This window comes from Sorghum bicolor, chromosome 4, assembly GCF_000003195.3.
Source record: "Sorghum bicolor cultivar BTx623 chromosome 4, Sorghum_bicolor_NCBIv3, whole genome shotgun sequence".
Taxonomy (NCBI): Eukaryota; Viridiplantae; Streptophyta; class Magnoliopsida; order Poales; family Poaceae; genus Sorghum; species Sorghum bicolor.
In genome coordinates this window covers 1,860,850-1,880,556 of record NC_012873.2, presented here as the reverse complement: position 1 = coordinate 1,880,556, position 19,707 = coordinate 1,860,850, and the positions used below count along the sequence as shown (strand labels likewise).

Here is a 19,707-nt window from a genome sequence, read left to right as displayed (position 1 = left end):
GATTAAATAACTTCTTCAAGCGATTTTGGATAGTGGTTGTGCTACAATAACAATAATTTTATCTTTTTATCTTTTTATTTTTATCTTACTTTTTTATCTTATTTCTTTTCTTCTTTTATTTTGGTTCTTTTTCTTACTATTTTTCCATGATTCAATTTTTTTATTTTTGTTTCATGTGGTTTTTTTATTCTTTTCATTTTTATGTTTTTTATTTTATTTCTTTTGTGGTTACTATTTTTACAATACATGGCTTATGGACGACACGTCAGCCATACATCCCCACCGTATTTCTTTCTTTGAAAAAATGGCAGGAGCTTTGTCGTTCAATTAAGAACTGAAGTAGAAAAGTGTTTTATGTACAAATAGGACCAAAAACAGTCCAGTCGGTACAACAGCAAGAAAGAAAAACTCCCTATTAAAACGCTCTTGTTCTTTGCTCTATGTCGTCTTTAATTCTCGTGGCCACCTGCATCACCGTTTCATAGACATTATTCAATATTCGTTTGTTACTCTCTTCGAGGTTCCAATCCCCACCGTATTTCAGTAGGGATGGTTCACCGATTTTTTTCGTGGGCAGTCAGATCGCTTTGCATCACCGATTCATCAACGCAGACTGTCATATCAAATACGCCGATCTCCACCTCAGGCGGACAGAATTTTCTCTGATACACAAAAGAGAAAACTGATCATCCAAGCAGTAGTTTCCAGTTCAGCATGTGCGCGTAATTTGTTCGGGGCTCCTATTTTACAGTTTTGGAATCCAAAATTGTTCCGAACAGGTGCTAAAAGCAACTCCAAGAGAGTTGATAAAAATGAATGATTAAATTCAAGATTTAGTCAACCTTTAAAATAGAAAATCATAGCTCGGCCTAATAAACTGGTAATTCACCACGTGATATGCATTGTGATATACTCCATCCTAAATTGTAAGTCATTCCAAAAATCTTGGAGAGTTAAAGCATTTTCACGTTTGACCAAAGTTATAAAGTGAAATACTAAGATTTGTAACGTAACGTGAGTATACTATGAAAATATAATTAAGAAAAAATCTAATAATATTTAATTAGTATTATAATTATTATTATTTTATCATATAAATTTGGTTAAATTTTGAAAAGTTTGACTCTCCAAGATTCTTGGAATGACTTACCATTTGGGATGGAGGGAGTATTGTCCACGTATTATAATGTCATCCAACCGTTCTCACAAGTAGCATGTATCGCGATGCACATCCAACAGTTCAAAGAGCAATTTTTTTTAATCACAGCTCAAAGAGCAATTTTTACTTTATCCTGCAAGGTCACGAGTCGCAAGGTGAAGTCCTTGAATGCATTCTTCCCATGCTAGGCTATGATATATATATTTTTTTAAGGTCGTTCATTCTGGTGCTTCCTAACCAGCTCCATGGAGCCGGGAGAACCAGTGGCGGAGGACTCGGTAGGGCGAGGTATGGCCCTCGCCATACCTCAGCTCCGCTGCGTATGCCCTTGCAAATTAGACGCCATTCTAGTGTTTTGTGGTCAAATAATCAATATATATAGTCATTCATACGAACACTGTTGGAGGCCTGGTGTTGCCGCTCTAGCCCTGCAAGTTGCAAGATGCCAAGATCACACAGTTACAAACCTATTTAAGTTACTTTTTGTTCAGTTGTTTATTATTTAATTATTTTTTAACCGAGAGCACAGAAAATGAAACATACTGCCTCTTGATTAATTGTTGTTCGTTCATTACTATTCGGTTGAAGCTATATATCAACTCGCCATACCTCAAATATATTTCGTCCTCCGCCACTGGGGAGAACCCGGTATTCTTGAGCTCCATTCCGGCGTGCACAAGTCACAGATGGAAGACACGTCGGCTGAGGCCTTCTTTAGTTGCGAAAAAATTTTAGATTTCGATACTGTAGTATTTTTGTTTTTATTTAACAAATATTATCTAATTATAGACTAACTAGGTTCAAAAAATTCATCTCGTGATTTATAGACAAACTGTGCAATTAGTTTTTATTTTCGTCTATATCTAATGCTTCATGCATGTGCTTCAAAATTTGATGTGACGTGGAATCATAAAAAAAATTTTGGTTTTCAGGGTGAACTAAACCAGGCCTGAGATGACGAGTCTGATCTCTGATGACACGAGAGTCCTCAAAAAGTCCAAACTATTGATTATTAAGCTTCGCTTTAACCAAACAATATTTGTACAGGATAAATAAATTCCTGCTGCAATATGGTGCAAAAGGCATTACAACTTTATAGACCAGATACTAATTTCAGATGAAAGAGGGAACAAAAAATACAAGTCGATGACATAAAGTTTTGCGAGTTACAGAACCGCATAATGGCCATGTACCATACAAACGAACAACTGGTGCAGCCAGTGCTTAAAATATGTATGAACCCCACCCAAAAAATGTCAATGCAAGTTTATAGCTCTATACAATAATCCAGGTCCCAATACAGGTATTGACAAATGTAACTAGCAGTTTCGGGAACTGTGATCGTATTGAATTTCCAGCTATTCTACATTAAAAAGATGAATTTTCAGAAATTCTAGAGGCAAAATCGCTATTTCCCTTGAATCGGGTCATTTGATCACCAACACAAAGAAAAAGAAGCAAAAAAAAAAGTATTACAAAAGACATCATGTATTTGTAGCAACAGCTCTTACTCCCACATCAACACGTAGAAACAGTAGGTTACAACAATCTTCTAAGGACTGTTAACATCCCAGGTTGGTATGTACGACCTAAACACAAGTAAACACCAAGTTAAAGAGCAGTATCAGACAGTCTACTAAACAGATGCAGGCTTTAGTACACCAATCCACATGCCACACATACCATTTCCATAGTTTCATGCTTAAGTTTCTCATTCATAAACACCAGGGGCAGAGCAAAAGTTATATTGCTGAGTTTGTTAAAAAAAGTTCTATGGCTGAGTCCATGGTTAAAAACGAGATGCATTTCTAAAATCTTAATTCCTTTTAAGGCCTCACACGGGTAAGTCAGTATGAACAGGATCCAGACCCATCAAGTAACTCTAATTCGAAATAAGAATATTGGGCCAGGACCAAGACCATAACGGCTGGCTATGTGGTTGACTCGAGTATGTTAAGGATCCATAACTTAAGCTAGGGAAGAGAGGCTCAGTAGCAGATTTGTATTGTGTGTTTTAGCTGTCATATATCATTTGTTAATTGAAACTTTCTTCTGAATGTCAAAAATCAAGTTAAGAACCCTGTAATAAAACAGACTCATTTGAGAGCATTTAGAACGTCAGATCTTCATACCTCACATACATTATACAGCTGAGAGACTGCCAATCTTTCCCATCTCATATGTATCAGCATAGTAGTACAACTTGATCTTATTTGACAAAGACAGTCCGGTTGCCAAAGGAAGATTTCGCAAGTTTAAGTTCTCAAGCTCAGAAATGTCATCAACAAACGCAGTGACATCACCAAGTAATCTAAAGATAACACAGCGAGCATCATGTCGTGGATCTGGGAAATCAAAATATAGTGGTGTATTCGCTTTTACTTCTGGTAAACGGTATTCCTCTACAACCAACTTGCCAGACTCCTGTACAAAATCACAAGCACAACAGGATTGTTTTATGCACACATACAAAATAGGCACTGACAAAACTACAAGTAGCAAAAGGTTCAACCCTCAATTAACAGCATGTGGAAAATTATTGTAAGACATAATCTGCTGCCCCCTTTCTCTCTTCTTCCTGTCCAGGACAAAGGGCAGTAGTTGGATCAGCTCATGGCTGTCCAAGTCCTAGGTCCTGTAGAGTATATGGCAATAGGCCATACTATGTACTAGTAGAGGTACACCAGCAGTATGGCTGGTACTAGAGTAGTTGTTGGCTGATTTCAGCCTTGTACCTTAGGAGTATGTAGTAGGTAGTTCTGTACCTTAGAAGGTACATGTATTGGTGTATATAAACCAGCCCAATGCAATGGAAGAAGGCAGTTCAATTGCCACTCATTCAGTCCCTGTTTCAGTTCAAGTCTGAAACCGTGTGTGTGCTGTGTGTGTGTGTGCTGTGGGAGCTCAGGGCTCTTCTTCTACCTTGGAGCAGGGGAGAGGGAGAGGGGAGGAGAGCAGGTGCTGCTCACCTCGGTGCAGGGTCCCTGTGCCAACAATTGGTATCGGAGCCGTACAAGCCATAGCTAGGTCCCCTGACCAGCAATGGCGGAGAGTGCGGGCCGGAATGGTGGCGGGGAAGGTGGTGAGCGACAGCTCCAGCCGGCGCCACCGCAGGTTGAGGTGCGCGTGGTGAAGGAGTTCGGTGGCAGCGGCTCCTGGCCCATGCTCACCCGGACCAACTACGGTGAGTGGGCGACGCAGATGAAGTGGAAGCTTCGCGCGCGCAAGTGGTGGCGGGCGATTGAGGAGGATGACCGCACCGAGGACGCCCAGGTGGGAGTCATGGAGGCGCTCATGGCCTCGACGCCGGCGGAGTACCATGAGGCGCTGGGCGCAAAGGACACTGCGAAGCAGGCCTGGGAGATGCTGGAGTCCCTGCGCATTGGCTCGGATCGAGCTAAGAGGGCAAGGATTCAGCAGCTGCGCAGGGAGCTGAACGACATCAAGTTCAAGCCCGGGGAGTCGGTGGAGGACTTCACTCTTCGCCTCCAGTCCCTGGCCACGCAACTGGCCACCTACGGCAAGAAGGTGGACGACGAGGACCTCGTCACCAAGTTGCTGTGCACCGTGCCGGCAAGATACTCGCAGCTCGCCATGTCCATCGAGACCATGCTGGACATCTCCACGCTGTCTCTGGAGGACGTGGCCGGGCGGCTGCGGGTAGCAGAGAGCCGCACCACGCCGGCGCTGGAGAAGGAGAAGCCCAAGCTCCTGCTGACCGAGGAGGAGTGGTCAGCACGCATGAAGGAGAAGAGGCGGTCCGGGGAAGGCTCCAGCCGTGGTGGCGGCGATCGCGGCGGCGGCAAGCAGCAGAACAAGGGGCCGGCGGACAAGAGGAAGGGCAAGAAGAAGTTCTCCGACCCAAACGCCTGTCGCAAGTGCGGCAAGGTTGGGCACTGGGCGCGGGAGTGCCCAGAGCGCAAGGAGAAGAAGGATGAGGCGCACCTGGCTCAGGACGACAGTGACGGTGATCACGCACTCCTGATGGGTGTATACTGCGCAGGGGCGTGCGGTGAGGCAGAGCTGGAGGTGGTGGAGCAGAGGAGTGCACCGCCGGTCATCCATCAGCTCGAGGAGCCCCGCGTGCAGGGGCAGGCTCATCTGGGAGTCGCCGGGGAAGAGACGGAGCAGCGGTGGTACTTGGACTCCGGCGCCAGCAACCACATGACTGGTCTTCGGGCGGCCTTCTCCGAGCTGGACGAAGGACACACAGGGAGTGTCAAGTTCGGCGACGGCTCGTGGGTTCAGATTCGTGGGCGCGGCACGGTGCTGTTCTGGTGCAAGGACGGCGAACACCGTGCGCTCACGGACGTGTACTTCATCCCGGAGCTGCGTTCGAGCATCATCAGCCTTGGGCAGATGGACGAGCACGGAGCGGAGGTCATCATCCGCAACGGCGTGCTCAGGATCAAGGACCAGGATGGCCGACTCCTGGCGAAGGTACAGAGAACGCGTAATCGTCTCTATCTCCTTGATCTGAAGGTTGAGCAGCCAGTGTGTCTGGCGGCGGCGTGCGCGGAGGAGCCCTGGTTGTGGCACGGCCGGCTCGGCCACCTCAACTTCGACGCACTGGGGCGGCTCGGGAAGATGGTGACCGGCATGCCAAGCATCAAGCACGCCGGGGAGCTATGTGATAGCTGCCTCGCCGAGAAGCAGAGGAGGATGGCGTTCCCCAAGGCGGCCAAGTATCGCGCGGCGGAACGGCTCGAGCTGGTCCACGGGGACCTTTGCGGGCCCATTACGCCGGCGACGCACGGAGGTCGGCGCTACTTCCTGCTGCTCGTGGACGACAGCAGCAGGTACATGTGGCTCCGGCTGCTGTCAAGCAAGGACGAGGCAGCGGACGCCATCAAAGCCGTCAAGGAAGGCGCAGAGGCAGAGTCTGGGAGGAAGCTTCGGGTGCTGCGTACCGATCGCGGCGGCGAGTTCACGGCGGTGCAGTTCGCCGAGTACTGCGCAGGCGAGGGAGTTGAGCGCCATCTTACTGCGCCATACTCGCCACAACAGAACGGTGTGGTGGAGCGGCGGAATCAAACGATTGTGGGCATGGCCCGATCGATGATGAAGGCCAAGAGCATGCCGCCGGAGTTCTGGGGGGAGGCAGTCACCACGGCCGTGTTCATCCTGAACCGGTCACCAACGAAGGCACTGAAGGGAGTGACACCGTACGAGGCATGGCATGGGCGCAAGCCTAATGTCTCGTACCTGAAGACGTTCGGCTGCATCGGGCACGTCAAGAAGGTGAAGCCTGGACTGGCTAAACTCGAAGACAGGAGCGTCAAGGCGGTGTTTCTCGGCTATGAGTCGGGGACGAAGGCTTACCGGCTCTATGACCCGATTCGGGGTAAAGTGCTGGTATCCAGGGACGTCGTCTTTGACGAAGCTGCAGCCTGGAGGTGGGAGGAGGCCGAGGCCGGAGGTGGACGAGGCGACGGAGGGATCCGGGACTCCTTCACCGTGGAGCACCTGGTGATCCATGGCCACGGCGAGACAGCAAGGCAGCCGGTGACCGGGGAAGCACCCAACGGGGCGGCAAGCGCTGAGCCGCCAGCTGCGGTCGAAGCAGAGGAGCCTCCTAGCCCGGGCGGGGCTGGGAGCGTGGGCGTGCCAGGATCGATGGGGGATGAATCCCCTGTCTCGCTTGCGCAGAGGACGCCGACGACGGCCACGGTTGAGTATGCCTCGCCGCCGTCCGATGTCTCTGAGTTCGTGGACGCCTTCCACGAAGGGGAGGAGGTACGGTTCCGCAGGATCGACAACGTCATCGGGGAAGCAGAGGTGCCGGGCCTGGCGGCTTGTGGGCTCGGCAGCGACGCTCTGCTCCTCATGAGTGCGGAGGAGCCAACCACATTTGCCGTTGCGGAGCGCGACGCGGCGTGGCGCAAGGCGATGCTAGAAGAGATGGAGGCCATCGAGCAGAATGGGATCTGGGACTTGGTCGATCCGCCGGCAAGCTGTCGGCCGATCGGGCTCAAGTGGGTCTTCAAAGTGAAGCGGGACGAGCGCGGCGCAGTGGTGAAGCACAAGGCGCGACTCGTGGCCCGTGGATTCGTGCAACGCGAGGGGATTGATTTCGAAGAAGTGTTCGCCCCTGTCGCGCGCATGGAGTCTGTGCGGCTGTTGCTCGCGCTCGCCGGGGCCAAGGACTGGCAAGTTCACCATCTGGACGTGAAGTCGGCGTTCCTCAACGGGGACCTGGCTGAGACCGTCTACGTCAAGCAAGCGCCGGGGTTCATCGTCAAGGGAGCGGAGCGGAAGGTTCTGCGCCTGCGGAAGGCCCTCTACGGGCTGCGTCAGGCGCCACGAGCCTGGAACGCCAAGCTCGACGCCACCATGGCGGAGCTCGGGTTTCAGCGGTGCGCCACGGAGCACGCCCTGTACACCCGCCGACGGGGGAAGGAGCATCTCATCGTCGGGGTGTACGTGGACGATCTCATCGTCACCGGAGCGCGCGCAGCAGACATCGCCCAGTTCAAAGAACAGATGGCGGCGCGCTTTCGGATGAGTGACCTGGGTCCTCTATCCTACTACCTCGGCATCGAGGTGAAGCAAGGAGAAGACACCATCAAGCTTGGACAGCGGGCTTATGCACTGAAGCTGATCGAGCGGGCAGGGATGGCAGGCAGCAAGGCGGTGGCCACGCCCATGTTGGAGCGCATCAAGCTCTCGAAGCAGAGCACCGCGGTGAAGGTGGATGCCACACTCTACCGGAGTGTCGTCGGCGGTTTGCGCTGGCTGACTCACACACGGCCGGACATCGCTTTTGCGGTGGGTTATGTGAGCCGTTTCATGGAGGATCCACGGGAGGATCATTGGGCGGCGGTCAAACGACTGCTGCGCTATGTTCAAGGCACGGCGGAGTGGGGACTTGTCTTCCCCAAGCGCGGCGGGCTTCAGCTGAGGGTGTTCAGTGAAGCACCGCCCGAGACCAAGGAAGGTGCGTCGGGACTCACGGTCTTCAGCGATGCGGATATGGCAGGAGACATTGATGGACGGCGGAGCACTTCCGGCGTACTCGTCTTCCTCGGCGGTGCGCCAATTGCCTGGCAATCGTTGAAGCAGAAGATGGTGGCCTTGTCCACATGTGAGGCGGAGTACGTGGCGGCAGCCACGGCGGCGTGCCAGGTGGTCTGGATGAGACGGCTGCTGACAGAGCTCACCGGAGTTCAAGCGCAGCCGCCGGCACTCAAGGTGGACAACCAGCCAGCCATTGCGCTGGCCAAGAACCCAGTCCTCCACGACAGGAGCAAGCACATCGACGTGAAGTTCCACTTCCTTCGTGACTGCGTCGAGGGAGGACAGGTTGTCATCGAGTTCGTCGACACCAAGCGACAGCTTGCTGACATTCTCACCAAGTCTCTCGGGCGCCTCAGGTTCATGGAGCTTCGAGGCATGATTGGCATGGCTGAGGTCAAATGAGGGCAGCAAAGATTAGGGGAAGATTTGTAAGACATAATCTGCTGCCCCCTTTCTCTCTTCTTCCTGTCCAGGACAAAGGGCAGTAGTTGGATCAGCTCATGGCTGTCCAAGTCCTAGGTCCTGTAGAGTATATGGCAATAGGCCATACTATGTACTAGTAGAGGTACACCAGCAGTATGGCTGGTACTAGAGTAGTTGTTGGCTGATTTCAGCCTTGTACCTTAGGAGTATGTAGTAGGTAGTTCTGTACCTTAGAAGGTACATGTATTGGTGTATATAAACCAGCCCAATGCAATGGAAGAAGGCAGTTCAATTGCCACTCATTCAGTCCCTGTTTCAGTTCAAGTCTGAAACCGTGTGTGTGCTGTGTGTGTGTGCTGTGGGAGCTCAGGGCTCTTCTTCTACCTTGGAGCAGGGGAGAGGGAGAGGGGAGGAGAGCAGGTGCTGCTCACCTCGGTGCAGGGTCCCTGTGCCAACAATTATCATAGTTCATAGTTTGCAGGTCATTCGTCAGCTTTGACTACCACCACTATACATAAATGAAGTTTTGACGACAGTTCAGTTGGATATTACACTAATTACTACTAACAAGGAAAAAAATAAATTTTGCAAAATGCAGAACTGTCTGTGACACAGGCCTTACTCGACAAAACTAGGTCACATGACCACGTGGACCCATTCCATGGCGATTTGAACCGTTCAGGGACAAGCATTAAAGGAGATCTCAAGAAGCATAAAATAACCAACCATAGCCACCAAAGTAAGTGAATTTTGAAGAGTGACATTGGCCTATTACCTTAACAACTGTGACCTGTATATAAAGAATTGCGGGATTCAAAAATCTATCATCCATTCGTGTCAATGAAAACTCCCTCATGTCCAACTCTGATGAGGAAGGTGAATGGGTCACACGAGGTCTTATAACACTGAAAAAATCAAGCCGGAATCCAGCTATTCCAGGTGAATTAGCTAAGACATATTGCTCAAGAACAAGATCATTATCTCTCAGCCTCTCAGCTTCAACTGGAATCTGGAAAACAAAGAAGAAAAGTTTCAGTCACAGCTAGAATGCAAAGCCCAAAACTGTCAGCAAAGACAGGGGGTTTACCCTAAATCTCCCCAAGGGTGGTGATCTGTCTAAATAACTTTTCATTCTCATTATTCCCCCTGATGTGTCAGGCCCCACCTCCTTTCTCAAAGAACTACCAAAAACAACAATTCTTTTTGCATGGATAGATGAATTCTGTGGATTGGTTGGCTTCGATTCATAAACTGAACTATCATCCAACGATAGAAGATCAAACTCCTCATTAAACTTTGTTGAATGAGAACCACTATGGGGAAGTGTCATTTTTATTGAAATTATACGACAACGGATAGGATTTGGGAAGTGAAATTTAATGTGTCTTGGTTCTTCACTCAACCTACTAGATTTTTCAGGTCCACAAAGCAGTGGAGATGAAGATATTATATCCTGTACATCCCACTTTCCTATGAATGTACGATCTTCTCGGTGTATTTTATTACTGGCCCATATTTCTACCTGCACAAGCAGCATGGTTATTAACATACAAAGCAAACAAGTAAAAAATGCATCAAAGGAACAGAAGAAATGAAAACAGCTCAACAGGCTAGTTTGTTATGCACAGATAGCTAGCTATGACAGAGTATGGAGACAAGGTTTTGTAGGAAAATGCACTAAAGAACAGAGAACGCTAAGATAGCTCAGCGGGCTAGTTCAAATGATCCACAAGTTGTGCATAGATAGCTAACTCTGCAGTATATGAAAAAATACATCTTGCAGTTCTTGCACATTGCACTAACTCCAGACAAAGATTATGTCAACAAGATATATTTGCTTTTCATAGCAACACTGTATGTACAGAAAGATAGGTGATTGACACAAAACTATGAAGCCACAAACATCATACAGCTGTTAAAACAAGATATAGTAAATCAAATTGCAAAGGACATAAGTTGTTATCTATAATCTTGTGTGTCCATGCATGTGTCCAGGTTCATTGTGTCTAGGTGCAGTCTTTAGTACTAGCAGATTTTCAGCTAGTAGCTAAGGAATGATCATAGGAGTTATGACTGCAGTAATTAGGATGATATCATGGGCAGGTTTATCAGCTATATATATGAGAAAATGGTGAGGGCTGAGAGAGCCACATCAACCAAAAGAGAGATAGAGGGAGTGATTTCCTAGTATGTTTGTGATAACACTGAAGAGAGGAGTGATTTCCTAGTGTGTGTTTATGATAAACACTGAAGACAGAGGGAGTGACTTCCTAGTGTGTGTTTGTGATGAACACTGAAGAAAGGAGAGGGAGTGATTTCCAACATAAGTTCTTTACTTCTTGGAAATAAGTGGGCTAGGAAGTCACAATTATGTAGGTGAAGATAGTATTTTCATATTGCTTAACATGTAGCATGCTCAAGCTGTCAAGGATACAACTGTACTAAAATGTTTTCCTTCTCTTGCTCAGGAAGAACACATATTCAATCAAGCCATGTGATTTTATGATTAAAAAAAATATGATTTCAGTAACTCCAGTAAATATCCTTCTTTGTTCTCAATCATTAAGAAAATGGAAATGAAAGATATACCCATAGTTCCATTAGGATACTGTAAATAGAATATTAAGTATGCCTGGCTAACATTGTCCGTACTGATTTTATAGGTACTGATTCATAGATAAAAATAAGGATAGCATGATGAAGGAAGAGAAAGTAAAATAGGCTATCTTACAATTGGGCAGTCAGATGTTGAGTACCCACAAGAACTGACAATTATAGCAACTCCTGCAACATCTGATAAACCACCAAGAACAATTGAGAAGTCCACTGAAGTCTTATCTTGCGGAGCTTTCCAGTAAGACTTGCACTCTCCAGTCCCAAAAGGCGCCAGTAACGAAAGCAGTGGTTCAGAGTCATTGGCAGTTTCAACCTGAGTACAGAGCATAAGGCATGACCAAAGCATTATCTATGGTAAAGCAAACTTCATAGAAGAAAAAGAGAAAGGGGGGAGGGATCTTAAAAAGAATATGCTATCACAATCACAAGGCCAAGTTTATTGAATGCTTTTCCATAGTCCATGGGCAACATCAATAGTGTGGCAAATACATCAGTGTATGAATAACACAGGGCCACAAATCATGCAGGAGTGCAATTTATGATGACTTGGTACTAAGCTGAGAAATACCATTTGTAAAAAGTTTGCATATGGAAATTCTGCAAGGGATTCTTCACCAGCAAGGATCTGCTTCAATTGTCTCTGACCAAATTGAATACTTTGAGATAGATCAGATGTTTCCCTGTACTCCAGTTGGCAGACCTGATTCACTGCACTCAGTGCCGCTTTCTCTGAACGATCTTTTCTGTGCAAACTATGAAGAACTCGGACATAATCCACATACAATGCACGTTTGACAATTTCACTGCAGCATGATTTGCACACAAAACTATCTGTGAGTGCTGAATAGCCACCACTTTGACTCCCACCATATATCTTCAACTCCCTGTAGGTGTTAAGCAAAAGGAAGGCCCCTTTCCCAGCACAGCAAGCTTTGCAAACTGTCCTTTCACACTGAAAACATTCCACAAATACTGATTGATTTTCTCTAGTGGCTGAAGCTTGTAATGAAGACAGAGCACGAACTTCACATGCCCCATCATAGCAGGATTCATCATTTTCATTGATGTTCCAAAAGTCTATAGCATGTTCACTGCCCTTTTCAAGCCCTATTGAAGCATTCACACGATCCTCAAGGACTGTATGGCCCAGCAGTGCCAGATTATCAGCTAAGCTGGATAACTTCAATAGGTAAGAATAATCAACTGAACGGTTTGGATCTAATGTGGCAGGAATTACACCAATTGATAACAATGCCTGGTCCCTTTCAGCGGCAGAAAGACCAAGACGGAGACGTTTTATTTCAAGCTTCATCATTTGCTCAAAGTCAAGACCCTTTCCCTGGAAAGATAAATAAAGTTTTATGTATTTTGGATTTAAATTCATAAACACCTTTTCAAAATAGGTCTACTTTTGTTCCTTCATTATTATTATTTTCAGAATAAGCAAGTATGTATTGAAAAGCAAGGAAACTAATAATGCCAGAACTCTAAACATATGTAACCTGAATAGACCTAAAGATTCAGATAATCTGCAATAAATTGGAACCTGTCTTAGTTAGGGGAAAAAAGGGTCCAGTAGTGTTGCTACTAGAAACTTCAAACTAGAATGGTAGAACCATCTTGCTCATTTATCTGAACAAAGAAGCAATTCAAGATTTTACTGGCAACTTCAGGACAAGGTCAGTTTCAAAGTATTTTTTAAGGAATGCTCAACAAAGATTCAAGAAAGTTTACTAAGAACAGAACATAGAAGAATAGAAATAAAAGGAGATGAATTTTTCACAAATGGATACCTTATTATAGCCAGAAAGGGATTCAAAAAATTTAAGATAAAGCTGTGTTCTGCCTCATTCTTCAACCTGCTTATTCACTTTAGGAACAGGCACTTCCAATGCAGGGGCAAAAGGATTAACATCAAATCCATCATCTAAGAAGTTTGTTTGTTCCCCATTACCAAAAGTATTTTCAGTTATATGTGGCTCCAACATGTCAAAATCACCTGTGAGAAAATCCAACAAATTTTCTGAACCACCTGTTTGAACTGATGATGAACTTTTAGTGTAAGACCCATCAATACCATGAGAATCATTCCCAGGCATGGAAGAATTTCCAAAAGACTTGGAACCTAGATCACAGTGAAGACTTGATGATTTTTTATTAAGAAACTCCATAAATTCAGGAGCACATTCACCATTGGTTAACATGTCTGCCCATGGAAGAGAAACTCCAAGTACTTCAATCTGTTAAAGAAATTTATACAACTCATCAAGAAAAAGATAGACAAATAGTCATAGCCAAAAGTAACTTTTTAAAAGCATCGCAGTCTAGAGAATTCATCAATTTTACCTCACCAAGAGTAATGGGTGTTCTTGATACAGCGGATGGATGAAAAGATAATGCAACAACTCGATTCAAAAAGTTTAGTTCTCCTTCTAGCTCTTCAAAGTCATATAACAAAGGAAGATAGGAGCTCTCATGAACATTGGGCCTAGCACTTTTCCCTGTAACAGCCAAGTCCTCTGGATCAATTCTCCCAGTGACTGGAATCAGTAAATTTGTCCCATTCAAGCATTGTGAAATGCAAGCACCCTACACAAGTAATTTCCCAATTAACATTCATTAACCAGTTAAGATGTTCAAAATACAACAGAGTAAACAAATGGAAACGATTCAAATGAAAAGGCCATGCTTTGGCTAGTAAAGAATGACAAATTGCCTCACAAACAAGAGAACTCTACTAAAAGGTTAAATATAGTTTTTGATGCCTCTGCATGCTTTAATTGGATTTCAATTCCATTGACAAAAACATATCAATTATTCAAATTCAAAGCTGTTAGCGCACACAGAAATTGTTGAGAGAAACAATTGTATGACCGTACAAAATGCAAAACAACACTTAAGCAATGACACTAATGTATCAGACAAAACCAATACAAAATGAAGCAATAACCAATTTTAAATCAACAATACCTAAACATGATGAGAATAGGATTATGAACCTAACCAAAATCCAGGCCAAACTCAGTAAATGTGGTTAGTTAATCTCATCTCATCCAAAGTAATCAGCACACAGTTCAGCATTGGTTCTGAATCAAGCAGAAGCCATGGTCTTAAAGTCAGAGTTAATGCACATGAAGCTCAATTTTAGCAAGGATGGCAATTTTTGTGTCTGCACCTCTGGGATTTTGACTTTGGGTACAGTGTTGTCAGTTCACCAAGCCAAATCTTAAAAGTATGGAAACTAAATTGGTATTTGCAAAGAAACTTGATGAAACAGCTGGAGCAAAATAAAAGGATATTATAATAAAACCACTAAACCAGTGAGGTAAGATAGAGACAAGGACCTCGACCACGAGTTTGAGGGAGTCTATGCTTGAGCCAACTCTAACATCTAAGGTTGCTGGATATGAAGAATCTTCAGCACCGTGGGAGACAGTAAGAAGCAGTTGACAAACATGACAAGGTTCCCCAAGGTATATAAAAAGTTCAACATAGTCTGCACCTTGCTGACACACCTGCATGCAACAAGAGTCTTTAACATGCTATGTGAAAAAAACACCACAGCAATAATTAAATAAACCAGAAAACTATCAGGAAGACTCTTCCAGATGCATCAAGAAGAGTCTTTAAGGAAGAACTATACCCAAATAAGATCCTTCCTTTTGAAGCTGAGAAGACTGGAACCACCATCAGCCATTGGGGTGATACTAGGAACTGGTTTCAACATGCATCCAGCCGGCCTTGATAGCACCTGAATTGTCAATATCAATAATGTTATCACAAAAAAAGTATAATGTAAATAATATAATACTGCATCAAGACTAATAATATCAGTTTGAAGAGATATACATGAGTAAGTTTACCTACTTTGAGAGGGAACATAGGGATGGACGGGAGATGCTTATATAGCCTCAATCCAAGGAACATCTCTAACTGCTTTTGACGGGAACTATCATTCACAAAATTTTGGTACCTTCTCTGCACCGTAATCCTCACATTCTGAACAGCTGAGAATTTACTAAACTTTCCTGTTTCCTCCTTGAATATGTTCAGAATCTCACTGTGCATAGCTTTTGAGCCAGTGTACAACGTAGCATGGATATCACCAGCCAAAAGAAAAAGTTCAGCAAGGTTGCTCACTGGAGCAAGCATTGTTGAGCCTTTGAACTGATCAAATGTCATATCAAATCTTTTCCAGGGCTTCTGTGGAGCCTCCTGGAATGGATGTTCCCATGTGGTAGTACGTGTATTATGATCGATATAAAATGATTTCCCTGTTACAGAGTCAAAGCGCTCCTCCCATCCAGGGGGCAAAGAACGAGTGTTTCTACCATCATATTCAGAATATCTACTTGACAACCCAAACATTGCATCTATGTCAAGCGAGATACTCAATCAACTACACTGTTCAACAAAAACTTGAAGTGCACCAAAGTAACTAGCAGCATTGGTTCGATCAAGAGAGTCTGCACAATTGAATCGTATCACCCCATTTTGAATACAATCCATGCAAAACCCGCCATTTACATCGTCATTGCAGATAACTGATCCTTTACATTCATTAAGCTGCTGCCTTACATCATAGTAATTCCCTTCACTGAAGCCAATGACCATTGTAGGTGCTTTAAGATGCCTCCATAGGCCCTCAACTGTCTGCTGCTGCCCTTTTAACTTCACAGTGGCATGCCAGTCATAATTTATCAACTGAATCCACGTGCTTCCCAGCTTTCCAGTAGAGTTCATGTACCGTATAGATTCTTTGAAACGATCAACAAGTACAGACTCTGTTTTTCCTTCGCCATATCTTAGCAAGTTAACACAAATAATGGGAACCCTTCCAGATTTCTTTTGCCTGGACACACTCGCTTCAGATGATTTATGGCCGTATCTTCTACCCAACCGTTGGTAGTATTGTAAGCTTCCATTGTAAGGATCATTGGCAACATAAATTTCAGCTTCTACTGACACTGCATTTTTTATTTCTGCGCCCCACCATATTGGTATAGTTCCACGCCGCCAGATATACGAGCTAAAAGGGATACGCTGTCCACCCTTCCGTGGAACCCAAACCAGTTGCTCACACTCAACCTCATTGCCTGTACCTGAACATGCATTCAGTCCACAGGCCAAATAGCGGGTTCCAGGGTGCAATCGACTGCGGCGTGCGATAAGGGCGACTAACCCACCTTGCTGCCCAGCACCTCCAAAGTTCCGGCACTCAGCAAACCCCTGCAGAAGAATGACACAGTGTCCTGGCAAGCCAATGTCCTTAAAAGGCTTCGACAGCCACTCATTCCAAACGAATTCCTCATCTGGTTCCCGTAGTGTCATAGGACTCGGGAATGGCCTGGTAACATCCCTTGTCTCACAAAAGAAGTGCTTCCCGTCAATGTCGAGCTCAGCCAACTCACGTATATTCTTTTGCTCTCCAGTTCCCTGGGATTGAGGGTTCTGCAGCTGGATCTTTATCCACTGGCTCTCCACCACCGTGTATATGCACCCGCCTCCTGGCAGATTGGGGACCGACGTGCTCAGCTGCGTCGCAACCAGAAGCAGAGCAGAGCCTCCTAACACTGCGTACCCCAGCACTGCCTTGGCATATGTGGTGCTCTTGGATAGAACCCTTGACCCGTCAGTGATGTAGTTCAGAGCTGCAGCCTCGGAATCGAAGACATCCTCCCCATGCTTCCCCAGGTAGCAGAGGGCACCGGTGGTCGGATCGACGTATACGACTTGGGTGTCTCTCCTTGTTGACAAGCTGATCACAATGTACACTTCGGTCGTCTCCAGGATGACCACCACCACCGATGTGTCCTTGGGCCTAGGGAGCGACTTGCTGTGGAACATCTTGGATTTCTGGAGAAATGGACTGATCGGATTCGGACCTAACAGAGGAAATGGGTGTGCACATTAACTTTTTGCAAACAAAAAATAGTAAGCATGTATACACTAGGTCAGATCCAGATTCAGATAGCCAAATCGCTTGAGTTAGGGTTCGGGCGATCAGTTTCGCACGGCAGGAAGGGAAGAGAAGGGGCGCGCATACCCAGGTGGGTGCTCGTCGCCGGTGTAGACCTGGCCACACCCCGCCCCCGACCGCGCGCCGCTGGACCCGCGGGTGCCGCCACCGACTTCGGCAGAGCGAATTCAGCGCCGTAGAGGTGGAGCTCGGCGGACGGGAGGTCGTAGAGGCGGACGGAGACGTCCGCGCCGCCCGCGGCACCGCGGCCACGCAGCGCACTGAGCCCGTCTGAGCGCAGCCGCACGCCGAACGCCGGCCTGAGCGATGCGCCATGACTCTATGACGTCATGATGACGTCATATACACTTTTTCCTTTAAAAATCAAAGAAGAAAAGGCTTGGAAAAAATATATATACACTGGGAGTAGGAAAATATGTACATATTTAAGTTGGACCAATTTACGCCTTAAAAAGGTTTTTCCTTTTTTATTTCTCTATGTACAAATTGAGTTTCATTTAAAAAATTTGTGAGGTGATAGAGAACGTCATATTTTGTGTTAGAAAAATACTTTTCATCATTATGTTTGTACAATATTATATCTATAGTGTTAATTTATTATTAAATTTTCTAAGCCATCAAAATAGTGGCGAAAAAGGCATATCTTTCTAACGTAACTTAAGGTGTTCTTGTCACGCGTCAGAAAATTAATATTGCTAACGCTACGGTTTTATCTCGGAGAAGTACATAAAAACAACCAACGATTTTGTTCCATAGTTTTAACTTTTACATAATTATATTTGGGCATGTATACAATCTCGAAACACTTTTGCATAAGAATGGAAAGTAAAGTTATTTCTCGTATTAACCATCTAAGTTACATTTTATCTAAGTCTTTAATCATAACTTGAAGATTTTTAGGGAAGCTGTCAAAACATTCATTTGAACTCTCTTCAAAATATCTGTCAAGAATTGTATCCTCAGTGTGGTTGATAGTTATGTATGGCAGATAGTAAGCTAAGTTATTAACTTCCTATGTAGTGTACGGACTATAATTAAAGAATATTCCCTCCATCCTAAATTGTAAGTCATTCTAAGAATCTTGGAAAGTCAGAGCATCTCAAGTTTGACCAAAATTATAGAAAAAATTATAAAGTTTTGTGGCATCAGATAGATATACTATGAAAATGTAATTAATGGAGAACCTAATAATACTTAGTTGATATCATAAATATTATTATTCTATCATATAAATTTGGACAAACTTGAGATATTTTAACTCTGCAATATTCTTGGAATGACTTACAATTTGGGATGGAAGGAATGACTTACAATTTGGGATAGAGAGAGTATATACTTACAGTGTTGATTGGTGGCAATCTTACGCCATCCTATGACTTCATGAAATCTCTACTATAATGGAACACTTCAAATTATACTAGGTCTACCCAGTAAAACCTCCCCCGCTGAGAGTTTCTAACCTCTGTACACCCAAAAAAATATACACAGGAAGTCGTCCTCATTAAAATCAAGGGCTACGAAACATTTCTCCTAGGCTTCAACCCAAACGTGCGGCCAAGATCGATCGCAGGCTTCAACTCCAGGCTTCAACATTCCTCCACCCGTGCAAAGTGCCTTCACCTGCGATCAATCAATAGAAAAAAACACCGGAAAAAACAATGAAAGAAAAAACCGCCATCGTCCGAGGCTCCGACTTCGCCGCTGCCGCGCCTCCCGCCGGAACAGGAGAACCGAGAGGGAACAATGAGGAGGGCGTCCAGCGGTGATCAGGGTCGAGGCAGCGATCAGGACCAAGACGCAGTCCCCATCTCGGGATCTGACAATCCGCGGACGCTCGCTCGTCGTCGAAGCCCACCGGCCGGTCGCCTTCGAAGCCAACTACACGCTGGCCAGAATCACGGAACTTCGATGACACCGGCTACGGCCTCAGGCCGAATCGGTGGAAAGGTGTGTGCCAGACTGGCTAGACGTTCAACGCGACCAACTGCAACTGGAAGATCATTGGAGCGCGGTGGTACGCCGGGGACGCCAGCGAGGAGGACCTCAACGGAGAGAACAAGTCGGCGTGGGATGCCCACGATCACGGCACGCACACTGCCTCAACGGCCGCCGGCTCGCCGGTGCGGACTGCGGGACGCGAGAGGTGCCGTACATATCGTAGGCTTGCAGCCGAACTGAACGGCTTTCAGTTGATCGGTAGTATGATGTGCTTGAGTAAATAAATAGAACAATGTCTTGGTTACCGTAATGCTAAAATTATATATGAAGAGTATTCAGTTAGAAATATCCTGAAGGATATGCTATCAGATATATACTATCAGATATTTTTTTTTAGATAAGGGATATAAATATGCTATCAAATTATTTACTTAGAAATATCTTCAACGAGATGCTCTATTTGTTTCAAAGCTAAATAATTTTCTACACGTTCCTTGTTAGAGATTAATGAGTAGCTGGATATTCTTAGTAGACTTGCCGTCAAAAAGGAATTTGACCAGGTGCATTTATTGGG

The 19,707-nt window shown here is 45.5% G+C and overlaps 1 protein-coding gene across 1 annotated transcript; it reads right to left on the bottom strand.

The window, feature by feature from the left end:
* Positions 2,278 to 17,578, bottom strand: LOC8055059 (probable phosphoinositide phosphatase SAC9). Its single transcript, XM_021458917.1, is given in 12 exon segments — positions 2,278 to 2,748; positions 3,292 to 3,583; positions 9,375 to 9,608; positions 9,687 to 10,121; positions 11,331 to 11,528; positions 11,784 to 12,554; positions 13,066 to 13,455; positions 13,562 to 13,804; positions 14,560 to 14,730; positions 14,859 to 14,966; positions 15,083 to 17,100; positions 17,262 to 17,578. Coding segments are annotated over 10 exon segments (4,812 nt in total). The 5' UTR covers positions 17,063 to 17,100; positions 17,262 to 17,578; the 3' UTR covers positions 2,278 to 2,748; positions 3,292 to 3,301.